Source organism: Dermacentor silvarum, chromosome 2, assembly GCF_013339745.2.
Source record: "Dermacentor silvarum isolate Dsil-2018 chromosome 2, BIME_Dsil_1.4, whole genome shotgun sequence".
Classification (NCBI taxonomy): Eukaryota; Metazoa; Arthropoda; class Arachnida; order Ixodida; family Ixodidae; genus Dermacentor; species Dermacentor silvarum.
In genome coordinates this window covers 226,733,427-226,752,157 of record NC_051155.1, presented here as the reverse complement: position 1 = coordinate 226,752,157, position 18,731 = coordinate 226,733,427, and the positions used below count along the sequence as shown (strand labels likewise).

The 18,731-nt window shown below is 42.4% G+C and overlaps 1 protein-coding gene across 1 annotated transcript in view; it reads left to right on the top strand.

The window, feature by feature from the left end:
- Positions 1-84: 84 nt before the first annotated feature.
- Positions 85-18,731, top strand: part of LOC119442796 (inner centromere protein) — a 45,104-nt gene continuing 26,457 nt past the window's right edge. Inside the window, exons 1-6 of the mRNA XM_037707822.2 lie at positions 85-240; positions 1,431-1,574; positions 3,742-3,822; positions 5,096-5,339; positions 8,788-9,702; positions 14,370-14,549. Coding sequence (XP_037563750.1) covers positions 233-240; positions 1,431-1,574; positions 3,742-3,822; positions 5,096-5,339; positions 8,788-9,702; positions 14,370-14,549 — 1,572 coding nt within the window. The 5' untranslated portion in view covers positions 85-232. The remainder of the gene's footprint in view (positions 241-1,430; positions 1,575-3,741; positions 3,823-5,095; positions 5,340-8,787; positions 9,703-14,369; positions 14,550-18,731) is intronic.

The following is an 18,731-nucleotide window of genomic DNA, read 5'->3' as shown; positions in this document are numbered from 1 at the left end:
TCAAATTTGTTCCAAACAAATATTTTTGGGTGCACTACTGCGAATATAAAAAACAAACGAACATTTTAAGCTGACACTCAGCACAGTTTGCGTGGTCAGTACAATCAGCGGCATCGTGTGAACATCAACTGCCGCCATGCTTGCCGCCAATTGTATTTGAAAACAGTTCGCCATAGTTCGCTGCGATTAACTGTTGACAATTCTTCAACATTCAAAGGGGAACCGACCCGAAATGGCCGGGTGAGTTTTTCGCTACGCTTAACTCGCCGGTGTTGTAGTGCAGAAAAATCAGGTGATGGCACGCTCGGGTGAAGTCTCCAGTACATTGTGGTGGAGCCGTACCAAACTGCTAGGGTTCAGATTTTCGGTTATTCTCACAAAATTAAGCGTGCCTGTCTTCTCTTATCTTTCATAGGAAAACAAGCTTTCCGATGTTTCACTATTTGTGCCTAAATGGCTCAAATGATCGTTAACTTACTTTTTGTAACTTTTTACCTTAATGCTGCGTTTTGTTTTTGTTTTTTCAGTAACATCTGATGTGCCTTCTTGGGTTGGCCCCTGTCTCGTACTTTTTTTTTTTTTTTTTAATCATTATTTGTGAGAAATGAGTGTCATATTAAACGGCTGCTTACAGGTACTGTATCTGAAACGGTGCCGTCGTGCGGCGCTTGCAAACAGAACGGACAATTAAAAAGTGAATGAATGCAGTGAAAGGTTGAAGTAATGATTTACGGTGCGATGAAGCTTGGTTTCACTTATTATAAAACTTTATCTCAATTTTTAAACTTCGTGATGATTTATCATTGCAAGAACCTCAAATGACGTAACCTTTTTCTTTGCTCTAGTGCTCTCAATAAAAAATTTCATGCGGTTTCCTGTTTGTTTAGTTCGTCGTTTTTTTTTTTTTTTTTCCAGCATTTTTGGTCATAATGGAAATGCCCTAAGCCAGAAAGTAGCCCAATTAACCAGTTATACTTCGGCATAAGTTAATTTTTACAAAATCTTTCTATGTTTTGTGTTAATTGTTTCTTATACGAGGTAATTTCGGCTCTAGGTCATAAAATTGAATTAACACTGTAGTGCATATTATGTACATAAAAATGTTATATGAATGCTGTACTTATGGAACGTTGAAATGCAGCCAGGACATGAAACATGGTTATTATGTGTAGTCTATTTAACCTTTTATTTACCACTAACCGCCACTGTAACAAGAGGACACGCTCTGTAGAGCTTCTTTGTGTTTGCTGGGTGCTTTGTTTAGACATGGAAGCTACTGTCCTAAAACAGTGGACTGTTTCACAAATGTGCTCCTACTTTCAAACCTTTTGAACAAGTTCTCAGCATTGGTCTTCTGTAAATGGTTACCAGATGTAGATTTGGAGGAAAGGCTGTGCCTGCCACTAATTTGAAAATGATGTACATTCCAGGACCTCTTTCTGTTTGGTGGGTACACTTGCAAACCTACAGGAATGCATAAAAGATTGCCACCAGGAACTCGGCAACGTAAATGAGCGTGCACGAGGTCATGTTGCAGATGTGTTGGAGAAGATAAAGGCAGCTGCAAACTCCGTGTAAGTAATTGCTTCAGTTTCTATTCTCTGGTTCATAAATTATGCTTTGGAAAAGCTTGATCTTGGTGTAGTAGGTATTTTAGTTGACAACTCCTACATAGGACAGACAAGCCATTACCCACCGTGGTTGAAAGAACCCCAGGTGGGTCCAAATTTCCGGAGTCCCCCACTACGGCGTGCCTCATTATCGGATCATGGTTTTGGCACGTAAAACCCCATAGTTCAATTCAAATTCAGCCAAGCCGTTGCTTGAATGACCAAGCTAGGGAGCACTATCTAAAGTTAAAGAAAGACGACTTGACGTGCTTGCATGTGCGCTGCTACGATTGCTCTTGTGAGCCACATTTCCAGATTAAATTCTAGGTAAGTTTCAAACTGCACGCAAACCAATAGAAGCATATGACATAAAGAAGACAGGTTCAGACTATCAGTGACACTTCCACTAGGCTGCTGATATGAAGATAAGCTTATTTGACAAGTGTCTAATACCCTACCTGTTAGGGTATCTGTACATGTCAGCGCATCAATGTGTTTGCGCATGTGAAATCTTTGTGTATATATAAGTTCTTATCTGTACTAAATAAACTAGTTGCAAGCTACTGCCTGTGTCATTCTTGTGTCTTTAGCGGTAAACATTCCATGCTGGTTCATAAAAGATTTCGCTGTGTACATTCTTTAATAGTTAGCTGTTAAACAGGGTGTCTACCATCAGGGAAAACCTGGCATTTTCAGAGTTTTTGTCAGTTCTGGCAAATTCAGAGAATTTTCACCCCATTTGCTTCGAATAAGGGATATTGTCATTGCTAATGCCAAATTGGCCATTGCTAATTTTGTGCATGTGAGCCTGGCCAGGTGGTTGCAATATCATGAAAACACGATTCAGAAAAATCTGATAGTGCATTCCACCTCATTTACAATGTGCTGGTAGCAGTTGAAAAATGTGGGTTGAAATACTAACTTGGCAAGCTATAAACCATCATTTTTTCCTTGTGTCTGAACCTCCAGCTAATCTTGATAAATATAGTCATGAAGAACTTGTAAAAAATTGCGGAACTTGAAAGTGTCAATGTTAAAGGGAATTGCAAGTTGGGCGGTTCGAATGGCTATTTTTCGAAAGTATTGATAGAAACGAATCCATTTGATCATAACATTTTCTATGCACTGTTAAACATTTCTGTTGAAATTCTTCTACAAGAAGTGTATTGAATAATGAAGGAGTATTGACAGCAGCATTTCATTTTCTTAATGTATCATTAATATTTTCAAATGTGTCAACACTGCTAGTTAGGCATTCCAAAAATAGTACAGGGCATCCACTTTTTATGTCAAGAGACGACGGGAAGAAAGTGAGAGCCACCCTGGACATCTTGGTACCAGCAAAGAACAATGAAACCTAGAGTTGCAAATCCAAGAAGCTTCAACCTACCTGCAGTGGCCAGTTTGCATGCCTGGTCTCCTTTCTTCCCAAATGGTAGCAGTTTTAAAAAAAGAAAGATTAACTTTGTATTGTAGCATTGCAGTATGCTCTAAAACCTGCAAACCTAGACTATGAGTGAAACACACTGTGGGTTGCACGATAAACACCAAAATAAGGGAAGCCATTGACAATATGAGCACAAACTCTCAACTGGGGACGTATCCTGTGACAATCACTTCAGGTGATACTAACGCCTCAACCGTCAGGCACGTGCTGATTGGCTGGTTGAGCACTATGTAACGCGAAAGCGATAGTATCACCGAAAGTGATCGTCACAAAATGCGTCCCATGGTATTTTTATTGAGACATGCTAACACATGCTAATTTATATATATATATATATATATATAAAATAAACTCTTCCAAGTATTACCTGGTAGTGAGAACAGCGCAAGAAATTATCAAACACCTCATCGAAACCATGCAACCTTAGAACAGCCTTTCCTAAAGCCAGTGTTGTTACATGTGCTGCTCAGGTTCGCATAATTATTTTTCCGGCAACAAATTAGACGGCTGTCACAAGCGTCTGTGAAACTGTTTTTCATTGACTCAAAGTGACAAACTGCAAATAACTCCATTCGTCGCATAATGTTAATGGGCCCCTAACTATGCCCAGTCATCTCAAACTTAGTACGTATTTAACTTATGCAAGCAGTCTAATTTGTTGCTTCTTCTCTTCTCAACTCCCAGAGAGTGTGGGTTTGCTGTGCCAAAAACACCTGGACGAAAACTAAAGGCTCGCATCAGTGCAAAGAAGTCGTTTTCCACTGCGTGAGTTGACGCCCACTTTCCAGGCTCTTGAAACTTTATTTGTGGGGGTGTTCTTAGATAAGATCAACCAAACATCCACAGCTGACATAATTTTCATGAAAAAAAAAATATGTGTGCTTAAGTTTACAAATTTCTGAGCTGTTTCACACAGCATACATTTGTGTGAAACTTTTCCTAAAAATGCAAATAGTACAAATAAATTTTGCTGGTCTAAAGTTCAAGCACCACCTCAGGCAGGATAAAATGCTTTTTCCTAGTTCGGCGAATTGAAGAGCTCTATGGTCTGAAATGTTTGATCAGTGGTCCTGCTGCTGCTGCTGCAACTTTTGCATCCCGTTCTTTCTGGTTGCTCTTGTCATGCTGAAGTACTGTATCCAAGTAGATTTTGTCTAGCATTTTCAGTTCTTACTTTTCCTGTAATGGGGGAAGTCTTCCTTTGTTTTATCTGAAATATGATTCGTTAGTGTGTGAGAGAGGGTGCACGTGCATGATTTTTATTCATATGAAAGCTTGGTGGCCTTTCTCTCTCTCTTTCCCCATTGTTTTCATGTAAGCTTACTGGCTTTATCAGGGGTATGTACAATACTTTGTGTCAATTAAATGTCGTATTATGTATTTTATGTTGGTTCTTTTCATAGAGACTGAAGCTGCTACATTTGTAATGCACTGTGCATATAGTAATTATCCAGAAATACACCCATGTATTCTAACCATGAAATTCTGCAATGGGCTGAATTTGCCGCAAGCTCTGCAATACAGGAAACAGCTTGTACTAAAGAACATATTTATTTGCCATCTCAAACGGGTTTCATTAAAAAAATTGCCAAAAAGCAATGATCAAAATGGATATTGACAGGCTTCTTGCATAGCCATGATCAAAGGAAACCTTTAGTTTAACTTTAATTCTTATTAATATCATCCCTGTAGTACTTTTGTAGTTAAGCTGTGTGTTGTATTGTGTGCCAGTCCTAAGCGAAGCGTATGTTGTTTCTATTGTACAAAATTTGCACTTAAATTAGAATTGGCATGCTTTCACTCCTTAAGATAGCTGGCTAAAGACGCCTACCTTAATAATGGCAAGAATTTTAAAAATCGCATTTACTAGGTTCAGGGCAAAAAAGCTGTGTGCATATGTCACACTGAACTTGTGTCTGCTTTTTAGTCAGCTCTCACTCAGAATTGAAGTTTCAAAAACAATTTAAGGTATCTTTTTTTATCCGTCCTTAAAAGAAAAGTGCCAAAGTATGCTTATTTTTGCACCCATGTCTAATAGAGCCCTACCGAAGCGGCAGACTCGTTCGGTATCAAAGGGTGCCAAGAAGCGCAGTTCAGCAAAGAAAAGTGTAACTGTGCTAGATGAAGAAAAATCATCCACATCGACGGAGGACCCCGAGAAGGAAAATGCTGACGTGCAGCTTAAATCTGCGGCAAAGGCTACCAAGGCCGCCAACAAAAGGGGAGTACCTGCAGTCAGGATGGATGCAGCTACACCTCTTGCAAAACCAAGCCCCCGTCAAGTAAGTAACATTGGTTTTTATTTATTTCGTTTCATGATACTGGAGGCCTTCTTAATAAGTAAACCACTTTATAAACTGGGCATGCAGTATTGAAGGTTTCATGTGCTGCTTGATGATTCGTTGTTACATATTTCTACTTCAGCTATGCCAGCCTGGCTTAATGAAGTACAGTATACTTCTGTTAATTCGACTCCGGTTAATTCGATCCCGAACGAAGGTCCCAGCCGGTAGCCCTAAAGTAGGCCTTTGCCAGATAATTCAAACGTGACCAGTCAGCATGCCTGCTCTTGACCCCTATGGTGACCCTAATATCAACCCCTTTAGTGGCAGCATCTGTCTCGACGGAGCTTGGGGGACAGTGAATGCGTTGAACACACATCATCTCCTGTTGAAACTGCCTATTTTCAGCATGCAGTCGAAGGCTTTTAAGCAAAAATCATAGCTCACAATATCTGATTACAGTATTTAGCCGATTCTAATGTGTGCCTTTTTTCAAGAGAATTGGGCTGCAAATTGCCTGCGTGGTGAAATCAGACATGTCGTGTGCTTGACAGCATGGCGTAGATGTATTGCGGCGAAGCTGGCTGTAGAAAATGTGTCGTTATTATTAAACATATTAAACCGTTGCTTATTTTTCTTGCAAAAAATACTGTGTGTGTGTTAGATTTCTACATTCTTGGGGAGTTTAAATGTCATCTCTGCTTTGGACACATTGAAAGTGGCCATGTGTTTGATTCGGGGGCATGTTAGAATACGGCAAATACTGCCAAATGAACCAGCGGTGCATTTATTTTTTTTTTTCCCATGCATCACTCCCTGGATAATTCGTTCAATTTGGTTGGTCCCACCAGAGTCGAATCAATGCAAGTTGACTGTGTGACAAATGTTTTCAATTGTAGAACTGCTACCACACCTTCTTACATGCAAAAGTATGACACTTAGTCGCCACGGTAGCTTAGTTGGTAAAGCACCACATGCATAATGTGGAAATGTGGATTTGGCTTTCACCTGCAGCAAGTTGACTTTTTGTCAACTTTTATTTGCCTTTTCCTCATTATTTCTACATCTTATTTAACAATAGGTTATAATTTCCCACATGCTTTCTCTGGTTTCATTGTCTTTTTGCTTCTATATGGTTGTAACAGACGAAACAAACGAGCCACTCGGATTCATCTGTTCTTCTCAATAACACGTGTGAAGATTGGAAAACAGAAGATATAATAATTTGACTGAAGTTGTCTCTCAATGCCCAACTGTGCGTCACCGAGATTATCGTGACACCATGACACGAAGTAAAATTTGCTAATGTCATGTAGCAATAAGGCTAGGTTTAGTGGTGTTGCTCACAAAAAAAAAAATTATTGTAGTAGTAATAATATACAAGAGTGCTGCGCCCGGGTTTCTTCAGGCTGCACTCGTATGTGGCAGCTGCAGCAATCATGATGTCCTGGGTACTGAAACTGGCTCGTAAAAACAAGCATTATATTAAAATATTCTGGGCATTCTGGCACTTGCCAGTAGTTTTTCTAAGCTTTAGAGGGCTTGGGCGTTCACTTAGTGCAAAATAAAATGGTGAGTCAGAAATGTCAGTATTCTTGAACATGTGCGTCACGATAGACATGCATAATCTGTGGCAGATCTGGCTAAGATTAGGGCTGCAAGACAACAATACAAAAATGAATGACAACAGATGCAGTAACGTTTTTTTGTTGGGTAGTAAGTATTCATCCACAAGCAGTATGTTCATGTAGAATTTAGTGGGAAAACTGTAGGACCATAGACCACGTTTGCACATAAAGAGTGGTACATTTGTGTTTGTGTTGTGTGCCCGCATTTCGTGTTCTACCATGTTTGGGGAGCAAGGAAAGCCGTGTACAAACCGCTGTTAGTTCTCACCTAGTAAAAGTCAGTTGTGTAGCGTCTTGCAGGGAATGTAAATATTGTTATGTAAGTGCCTACAACTCAAAATTGCGCTGCACGGCACAAGTTCGAGCAGTGCACTCTGCGTTGTTGCAAACCACCACCTGTTTTGCATACCCAGGCCCAAGCCTGGGTATGCACTCCGGCTGTCTGTGCGCTGCTTACCATTTGGACCATTTTTCAGACAGTAAAGGAACATCATCACTCCATGTTTTTAAAAACTATCGGTGTTTTGTGAGCACTTGCAGATGCACAAATTTAGGGCAGAAAATAGTTGTGCAGACATATTTAGCATTCCAGGAAAGAAGTCAACTTATGCCAGTGTGTGCAACGGAGCAAGAATCTAGCTTTTTATTTTGATTGACAGCACAACGTTGCCAACATGGCAGCTCCATGGACCAAAAGTAATATTGTTCACAGTAGTGCTCAAAGGCCCACTTCACCTGCATTATTGTGCTGATAATATAAATCATGTCTGTTTGGGACTATAGTGCAAAAGACATGTGGTACAATTTCATGTATGGCATGGTGTACCAACAAGTTTCCAACAGATAACAGCAATCAGAGCAGCCATTCTTCTGGCCCATCGCAGGCCCTATAACAATACACTGTGTCATACCATGTCTACCTGTGTAAAAGCACGCTGTTCCATAAAACGTTTGTCCTATTTGTTCAATCTCTGTCAGTGGAACAAAAAAAAAAAAAAAATTGTTTTAAGAAGTGATGGGGCTATGCTTTAACTTCTCTCTCTCTCTCTCTCTGCAAAATGGAGCAGCATTCTGCAGTGAGGTTGCCAGCCCTCATATGCAAGCATCTTTACTGAGCAATTTTTCTTTTTCACTGGCAAAGCATGCTAATGGCAAGTGAGTTTGCCGTAACTGTGAACAGCTCTGTTGTTGGTATAGCATATGGCACATCATTCCAGCAATATTGCTGGCACCTTTTTGTAACAGTTAAGGAGCAACTGATGCTCTAATGTGCTCAACCTAATGTAGACTTGCCATGTACTATGACTGGTGCTCCTCTTTTTTTCTCTCTCTCTCTCCCCAAAATGAACTACATTATTCTGTTACAATGTTTTTGGTTTTGGTTCTATTCTACTTTATTATCTTGTCATGCCTGTAACATTGGTTGTGATTAGCCATGCCTGCAGCTTAATGCATTCACTGCAACACTTTAGGGCTGCCTTTTAAAGCTGCATGGATAAGCAAATTAAACATGATTGGTTTATTGTACTAGGCAGAACATTTCAAGACCATTGTTTTGACACCAGTATACCAATTAGTATAGTAACTTTTGGCAAAGTGATGTGACTGCTGGGCATTCTGTGCAAACTGTGCAACAACTTGAAGCCTTGAAATATTTCTTCACTATGTGTTGTTTGGGGCAGGAAATGGGCATCATTTCTTGTTCATTGCTTGTGCAACACAGATTTTTTTGCAGTGTCTTGTCTTTCCTCTCCCTTTTTTACCTACCTGACTTCCAGTATCCTGCCTTAAACTGTGCTCTGTGTTATTTCTATCTGCAGCCATTACGAAGTACAAGACAGACACGGGCTCAGGCAAAGGCCCTCGGGGCAAATTCGGCTCAAGCGACGCCACCCCGTGCAGTGGGCATATCGCGTGCTTTGCTCTACTCGCCTGCTAATCGTGCGGCTACACCATCCAAGCAGCTGTTCTCGCCATATGCCAAGTGCAGTGTACAGGAGAAGGCAAGGGCCTTTGAGTCAAAGGAGCCCATTTCCCCCTTGCATGCTGCCAGGCAACCCAAGAGCAGCAATGCAGCAAGAAACCAAACTGGTGCTGCGGCTGTTGCAAGAGAAGTGGGTCTCCGTGTTCCTTTATCTACCACACCCATGCATGCTTCGTCAGAACCCATTACTAAAGAGAAGATGCCTGTGCCTCGAGCAAGTCCAAAGACACCAGTCCCACCATCACCGTTTAAAACTGCATCAGAGCAGAATAGTCAAGAGGAAACACCTGCTATTGCATCTGTGGATGTCACACCATTGCGTGTGCCTGTCAAAGAGATCCCCGCCAGGAGGTTGTCCAGTGTGTCTCCATCCAAGTGCAATGGACAACCTTCATCATTGCGTTCCAGCTCTTCTTCCCCGAAACATGATGCCGAAGTGGAGCTCGCTGCCACATCGCCAGCAGCTTCCCCAGATGCAAAGAACCTGGCTCCCTCCGTACCTGAAACCGGGACAGTGAAAGAAAGGCGCATTACAAGGGCGTCAGCTTCTGCTGCTGCAGCACTCGTCGCAGTCTCGGAGAAAACCTCAAAGGCAACACCTGCTGGCATTCGGGCTTCCGATTGCTCGTATTATGTGTCATCGGTAGCAGAATCTGCCTCTGATGATGAGGAATGGGTGGAGTCGCCTACCACACCGAAACGCGCTCGTCTCCTCCCTCAAAGCTCTCACACTGGGGCACATGTGAAGAAGGTAAGTCCCAGACAGCATGGCCAGATGGAGCTGAGCGAACAGAAAGCCATCTGAATTTTATTAGAGAATTGGTGCATACACTATTTACATAAATCTAACGCGTACCTTTTTCAGAGAAAATTGGTTAGAAAGTTGCTTGCACATTACATTCAGTTACGAAGCAAAAACCACGTATATGGCAGCCGGTGTTCCTGGTGCTGTGCCAAGCTTGCTACCTGCGCACAGTGCCAGGGAAAGCTCTCTGCTACATACTTCAAGTCTAATGCGGAGTTCCATAAAATCTCTTGAAAGTTATAGCAGTATCTCTGACTGATCGGTCAAGAGTGCCGCTGTGTGCTCGGTATCTATGGCCAATGAAGTGCAAATGGCGATGACAGGCCACTTTCATTATAAAAAGCTAACTTAAACTATAATTTTTCTTCTGTGAAGGTGAGCTCTGCATGTCTCTTTTTTGATCCTGGAAGTGGAAGGCATGCTATATTTTTCTTTTATAAATTTGGCACATGTTACATTGAGGTTTACTTTCTTTTTTTTTTTTTTAACCCGCAAAAATTGATTGCGTGTTTTATTAATTGTGCACTACAATTGTGTAAATATGGTATTTTCGAAGTAGTAGAAACTACATTGTGTCCTCACATGTAAAAGGATCCGACTTGAAAAGTGTGAAGGTTGGAAAACATGTTAATTTGATACTGAAATTGATCTTTTAACAGCGCTCTAGCATCATCGACATTATCGTGACGTCATGGCACACAATGCTTGCTGACATTGCGTAGCAGTAAGGCTAAGTGTGATGACATTGCTCATATAAATATACAAGAGTTCTGCGCACGTGTCTCCTGCCTGTGCTTGTGACGGTTATCGCAGCAACAAAGTGAGCCAGTGTATCATGTTGTCAGAACACATCCACCGCCTGGGTGCTGAAAATGAAAATGGTTTTTAGAAACATGTATAATAGTAAATTGTTTTCAGTGCTCTGATACTTGCCAGTATTTTTCTAGGATTCAGAGTGTTTGGACCTCCTAAATAAATCGTAAGAAAGAAAAAAAACTATTCTTCCTCCTATTGTTCAGTGCTGCACATTATCTTAAAGTGGCAGCATTTCAACTGCTCTTGGCATTGCTCACCGGATATGTGCATTGCAATAAGCATGCTTTTGTAGACCGCAGTAACACAGTAAGCAAAGGAAACTCGAAAGTGATATAACATTACTGTCACCAAAAAGTACATGCACGCACATTTAGAAGAAGAAATTTGCAAGTGGCTCTTATACTATGTAGGGTTATAGCTAGTGGAACTGGCTAGTTTAGTCGCAGTCCAAGTTAACCCTTTCCATGCCAACTCCTTTAATTCGATTAGCACTGTTTGCCTACTTTAAGCACTTTGAGTTTATCCGTCATCTATCTAGCCTCTTACACCAACCCATTGGCCCGAGTTGTCTTCTAGCTTGGCCCACTAGGTGTGTGCTTGTCATCGTGATGCCATGGTTGTCATTCCAGCTTTGTCAACCGCCTCTCGTCATTCTGTCGGCATCATCATAGCTTTGTCATCTCATTATCGTCATGCAGGGGTGGGACTCCTGCGCCAAACACAGAAAATTGACCGAAATTGCGCCATGCTGCGCCAGAACAACTTCGGAATGTGTGCTCCGGCAGTAGCCGCGAACAGCGAGCGGATTCGTTCTCCGAAAAAGAGTGCAGCCGATCACATTCCTCAGACCACGCGACGGCGCCTCCCGCGCAGTTTCTCGTGATTTTCGCACTTGTAACACTGTACTTCTCGATGCATCCAGCAAGTACTACGTGGCTGGCGTGCGCGGCCAAACTCACCTGTTGTCAGTATACTGTCGGGACGGCCAGGTCGGCTGTATTACAGTGCTAGAATACGGTTGAGGGGGCTGAGCGGCGCTGCGCTTCTAGCTGAGTCGCAAAACAACGAAAAATAGGATGAGGGCACTGCGAGTGAACTAGATATTAGCAGTATTGAAGGACTCGGACAATACAGAGGCGCGCACACTGCAGTGGGTTCAGTGAGCGGGCGTCTCTGTACCTAAGGCCAGTATAACGTAAAACTATTTCAATCGGTTTTTATGTCCATAGGGGTGAGGCCTGAGTCATTTTGACCTATCAGGAAGGGCTAATGCCAGATTTGGAATAAAAAGTCGCAGTTTTGCCCGAAAGGTGAAGCATATTGCGGTAGCAAATTAGTATATAGATAAGGATAGTAGTTTTATCTTCCATATAAACTTGAAAACATTGGCTTACTAACTTAACAAGCATGGTGTCACACGCGCACAAGCAAACGTGAACACATCTCGCTCGATGACCGCAGAATCTCGCTGTATAAACGCTGCAGTGAGGAATCGCGGCAGCAGCAGCGAGCAAATTGACGTTCGTGCTGCCTCTCGCTTCAACGTGAACTAAACGGCGAAAACACGGTGCGCCTGAAGCTGTGAGCACTCACACTCTGTCCTCATCGCAGACCACTTTCAAGATAGGGCCCACGCGGCATTGCCATACACAGCAGCTGCCGGAGAATGCCACCTTCCCTCCCTAAATTCCTCACGCAGTGCCTTCCCTGCGACAGAAGACTGTGCACTTCTTCCACGCTTTCCTCCCTTGCGCGCGCGAAATTGAGCCGTCCATTATCAACTCACCCTTGCACAATTTCACCCGCACATACAGCATGCAGCAGGCGGCGACGATGTTATCGCCCCCTGGACTTTATACGGAGCATCGCGGCGGCGACGAAGGCAGAGATGCGCCTGGAGTGTCCATATGATTGTTATCGCAATAAAGACAGATTGGAATAGTTTTACGTTATACCAGCGCACAGTTGATTGCAGCTCTCTGGGTATGCGGTGACATATCGTGACCCAAAAATATGTTAGCGCACTGATTGGACCGCATAAGTTGAGAACATTTCCAGCCATCATCATGAGCGTCAATGCGGGAATATATAGTTCGATTGTAGTTTCACTGATGTTTTCCGCCTTACAGGAAAGCATGCGCCGTGCCGCCGCACCCACTCTTGCATATTCTATTGTATGCTGTAGCTATCAGCAGAGTGTGCTTCTACTATGCGCTTTGTGTTGGTTTATTCTCTGTTTCATCGTGGTTTCGCGAAGTGCGCTGCCATGTTCCATTATACCACCAAAATTCAGATTGGCCTGCTACAAACTGCTCCAAAATGCAATTTCGTCTGCGCCTAACTGCTCCAAAACGCAATTTTACTTGCTCCAAAAAATTGCGCCAAAATGACTTTGAGCAGTCCCACCCGTGGTCATGTCACCATCATCACACTGTCGTCTTAAAATCGACATCATTCCTTCATCATTCTGCCGTCATGCCATCATACTCCATGGCCGACCTTGGCAAGCGAGCGTCATAGCAAAGTGGGCCGATACCAGGGACAGTGTATGTTGCATATGTACAGCCGAAGCAACAAAAGGCTCAGAATGACTACTACAGATTCTAAATAAGGACGTCTTCAGCAATACAGTGTGTCGCTAAATTGCTTGAACGCCTATCGCATTACTGTCGATATCATCGGGAAATAGGTTCCATTGGAATTTTTTCGTACTGCCACCAATATTTTCAGAATTTTTTTACTGATTTATTGTGAACAGATTTCATTATTGTAATACCAGCCGTTCATTTCTTATTTTTTGTTCTCGTTTACTGTCAATTACTTTATGTTCTTGAGTTGCAGATAGGCAAGGCCATAAAAGCAGGCTATATGAAGCACAATATATTTCTTGGAACAGAAGCCGTTCATACTTTTTTGTTGTCCGCCATGCGATGCGTTATTGCTGGCGCAGAGAGAAAAAGAAATCGCGCTGGCGCTGGTGGCAAAGCATTTTTGCCAAGCCGCATGTGTGCAAGAGAAGCCGCCAAAGGCTCTTAAGAATCTTGCTCACCGTCGTCAGTACTAAGCTGAAGCTCCGAACATGGCTCAATAGAGCTTTCCAGGTTAAATTGTTGTCTTTGAGGTGAAGAAACGTCCCGAAACGCCACAATTTTGGCATTGAGAGAGGTGGCCATCAGCGCTGCAGCCACTTCACTTCACACCACCATGTTTAAATACAGGGCACCCAGCATTCCATTTCATTTCCGTCGACTGCCCCTGCAAATATCAGTCTTCTGGGAAGCTATTACCATTTAATAGCAAAGCCCGCGAATACACGCAAAGTTCCTCGAGCAGCCAGTCGCACGGCAATTTTGTGTGTATTCGCAGGCTTCTTTCACGCTCTGAAAAACTTTCATGTAACAAGTATTGAGCAACAGAAAGCTGTAGTGGGAGTTTTTCATGTTGCTCTACAATTTTCTCATTGACACTTTTCATCTAATATTTGAGAAGTTGATTAATTAATTAAGGGTAATTATGTAATCAGGCAAAATACAAGAAATAATCTGAGTATCTCCAGGCGACGGCAAACATTACCTTGGTTCTGTCCAGCTACGTGGTATTTGCATATTTATTAATCTTGGTGCATGATAGTTGGGACACCCTGGAGTATGGTAGAGCTAAAACCTCTTGGCTAAAACACATTTTCAGCGCACCAGTCAAAAAGGAGTGTTCCATCAATAAAATGCTATTGCTTACTGATGTCTGTGCCTGCTCTCCGATCCAGAAACTGAATAATGCTTTGCTCCTCTGAACACCAGCTCAGTGGTGTTCTAGGTTCCGTCAAGGCACCCGTAAAGGACTGTCCGGGACATAAGCTGGGCACTGTTCGCAAAATTCCGGCTACCCCGTCCTCTTCCTCCAGGCTGGCTCCTGTCACACCAAAGCACACCACACCTTCAAAGATGGCACGACCGTTTCCCACAAGTGAAGCACGACAGGTAAGCATTCTTGATGTGCTCCAACATTCCAACATTCCTGTTTTCTACTGCCTTGAGAAAGACATCCCAATAAAACTGGGGTTGTTCAGGATTGACAGATGCATTAATTTCTTTAAAGATGGAATGGAAGTGGAATATTTTATGATTAGTAAACTGTTCTCTGTCCCTTGATCAACACGACAGCTACTAGCATTGCTACACTCAATACAGTTGTGCAGTGCTCCTACTCCTGCGCCAAATGCGCCAGATTGCGCCATACGAGATTTCCTGCGCCAAAATTAGCGACTGCGCGTTACATGTGTGGCCCGCAGATGTGCATAGTGCGCACGACTAAAGCGGCTTCATAAATCGAACTTCACGTTATCTATACGTCGGTGACCGATAATTCTGGCTCGATGGGGACCGCCTAAAAGTCCAAATAATTGGGAGTCGGAAATATCCAAATTCTCCAGAAAAGAACTGAATTGATTCCGCCAGTGGCTAAAAAAGACATTATTCTTGGTTGACCACTTTCGGGGATACGTTCACTTTGGCGGGATTTCGTGTAACTAGTGTCAGCGTCGGCATACTTGGTAGTGTGCCAGAAACGCTATCATTCGTCGACGTGAAAGTGAAAGTATCCCAGAAAGGGGGATCGTCCAAGTATAATGCCGAAGTTTGTCAACGCTGTCCTGTGTGTACGTACGCTTGCCTATGATCTGGCCAGTCCGTATCTCTACCATTGTTATGCTGTCGCCACAAATAGACAAAAGTACAATTAATGCATGCACCGAATCTTCAACGTTTGGCAACAGGACCGCGATTTTGTAGCGATGCCTTTTCCGCTGCCACTCCGTGCGCTTCGTCTGAGTGGCACTCTGCCTGCGTTATATAGGTATCAGCCAGCAGAGAATGGTGGATGATAAGGGCGGCATATAGAATCGAGCAGAATGCATCACTACAAAACCGCCGCGCAGGAGTTGATCGCCCTATCATAGCCGAATGACGGTGTTGTTGGGGGGGGGGGGGACAGTCATTGTCCTCGTCAACGGAGACATTGAGGGTGTAGTCGGCATTGCTTAAACAACTTCAGTCGCCGCGACCGTGTCGCTAGTTAACACGTCAATGAATATACGTTGGACGCGCAGAGCCAACCCGAATGCACTCCCGAATCGCTTGCCGGAGTTCGCTTGCCCGACAGTTTAGGCGCGGTCGGTGCTGGATTAACTAGGCTTCGCTAGTTTCGGTTTCCGGGAGGTGTCAGCAACATGGCCTACCACCATACTGCGGCGATGCCAGCAACTTATCAACGCCAAAATATTGCTATTTCTGCTCAACTCTGCGGTCAAATTAGCACGCAGTCGTGCAGGCGGAGTCCAAATTATATAGAATGGCGTACCTCAAGGTGTTCAAAATTTCAGTCGTACTTATATTTTAAGTTTATGGGCCAGTGATGGTGCCTCAAAGTAGTCCGAATAATCGAGCTTGTTTGAATTGATGGTGTCGAAATAATCAGTCGACGCCAGTTGTGAATCGGCCAGTTGCTGAACAGAGGCTTCAGCTTTACGAGGAAAAACAGACCGTTGAAAAGTACCGGTGTCGTCTGAAGCAATGACTGAGCGTTACGAGGGGCTCATCTAGTCTGCCCAGGTGCTTCTGACTGATGCTAGAGCCTTGCTGAAAACATAACAAAGTGTCAGCTGTCAATGAAAAAAATCATATGATGTAAAAGGCAACATCTGAGCAGCTTCGCTCAACTTGAAATAAACTAATTACAGCACAGTGTGTGAACAGGTTTGTTGTCTTCATTTAAATTAAAGGGAAACTCGTGTATTTAGAGGCAGAGCAAGATTGTTTTACAGCAAGCAAATACTTTCAGGAATAACGGTTGTCAATTTTAAGTGTTTGAAATAGCTTAGGACGCAGCTGGCATTTATTAGCTACAAAGTGCTCTGAAATCTGTATCTGGATGCTCCAAACTGCTCCAAAATTAAGGTTTTGCTGCTCCAAAAATTGCTCCAAATCTCAGTTCGTCAGTGGCACCCTGGGCGTAAATGTTAGTTTTAGTATAATGATCCCATATCGTAGCTGCAAATTTCAGTTTAGGTCAGGCTAGAGGCATATAAGCAATTAGACGAGTTTCAGCGGGAGCATGTTTTAATTTGAGTCTGAGAAGGCAGTTTCCGGAAAGCAGAGACGCATAAGTAAGAAATGTGGGAGTTCCAGCGGAGGTTATTGGCTAATGTAACGGCTAGATATTTGTATTCGCCTATGTTATGCTCCATGTTCCAACAAGAAGACTGAATGTTTTGAAGGTTGGAAATAATTTAATTTGGTTGAATTAATGTAATTTCAGTAAACAGTAAACAGTCTGCAAACAATTTAATTTTTACAGGCAGAGTAACAGTGTGAACAATTTCATTAATATATATGTTGAATAATAACAGCCCTAGAACACTACCCTGAGGAACACCAGAAGTTATGAATAGTTCACTAAGAAGAGTAAGTATCAATAACAACAAATTGCCTGTGGTTAGTAATGTAAGCAGTGTAATATACATATGTGAATTGAGTAGCTCAAGATTTTTGCTTAGCTTTGAGTGTGTAATGAGGTAAACTGCTTTTTTTTTTTTCTGAAATACAAAAATATGACGTCAGTTTCTCCAGATTTGTCCAGTGTGCTAGCGAAATCATGAATAACAGTAGTTAATTGCATTAAAGTTGAAAAGCCCTTTTGGAAACTGTGCTGCAGAGGTGACAAAATGTCTTTGTCTCCCAGAAACTTGTTATTCATTAGCTATTATGTGCTCTAAAAATTTATAAGAGGAGGTAACTGATATGGGACGAGAGTTTGCTATTAGTGTGGAATCACCATTTCTTCAGTACTCGGATAACAGGCAGTAAGCCAGTCTCTAGGAAGCATGGCTGAAGATAAAGATGCACAAAATATTTTAACTAAAAACTGGGATAATATTTCATTGTATCTATGAAGAACGGTATTGGGTAAGTTGTCTGGCCCAGGAGTCTATTTTGTTTTTTATATTTAAAAGCATTGGAAAAGTGGCAGGCAATGAAACTATGTGCGATGAGATCACTGTGTGCGATGAGATCAGAAAGAAAGCAATCTGACGAGCTCAAAAAAATACTGTTAAAGTACCTGTTGAACAGTTTCGCAATATGTATCTTCTTTCTCGATTATAAGATTTCTGTCATGCACATTCTGGTAGACTGGTTTGCGTTTACTGTTAAGAAATCCCCAAAACTTGTTCGGAGCACTCCGAATGAAGTTCCGCAATGTATGCCGAAAGTAGAGTAGTTTATCATTGCTGGACTACTTGGTTTAATTTTGTTTGAAAGGTAGCAACTGTGACACGAGAAATACAGTGAACTCTCACTTGAGTGAACTTCAAGGGACCCAAGGAAATAGTTCACTTAGCTGAAAGTCCACTAAACTAAATATTCACTAGAATATGGAATAGCATAGGGCACAGCAGACATCGAGTCGAAAGTGTGAAATACAATTTATAGAGTTATAGTTAATAGCATAACAGGTACGTTGCTGCCTATATCATTTTGAAAAGAAATGTGCAATTTTAATTTGCACTGGTGCTCTCAAAGCACAAGAAGTAACAAAGCTATCCGGAGAGTCTGTTTTTGTGCATTTCCTCTGGCACAGCTTGTTGCTGAGACACAAAGTCTCGCAACCTTCCAAGGCGGCCTACAACCTCGGCTATAGTTGCAGAATTTGAATCTGCCTTTGCCATTGCATCTTCCTCGTCGCACTCTTCTCCTTCGGGACAAACACTGGAAACAATTTCCAGATGTGATAGTTTAGCACAGGTAATGAGCTTTCGCACCAGTTAGCAACCTTTTCAAATGCCCTATTTATATGTAGCTGGTCATCGAGACTGTCTATCTCAGAATAAATGTGCACTCTTCACCTATGAGACCAAACAGTGTTTTGTACATAGGAGCGATGTTTGACCACGTACTGTGGAGAGGAGTCTTTCCAGTTCCATGAAAACTAAAGGGAAGGAATGGGGCCAGTGTTGCCAGATTGGGCTATTTGTAGCCAGATTGGGCTATTTGTAGCCAAATTGGGCTACTTAAATTTTTGTTTATCTGTGTTTTAGATGAGTTGGCTATGTGGCTATTTTTGGGATACATTTTTATATGGACCAGGAATTGTAAAAAAGCGAGATT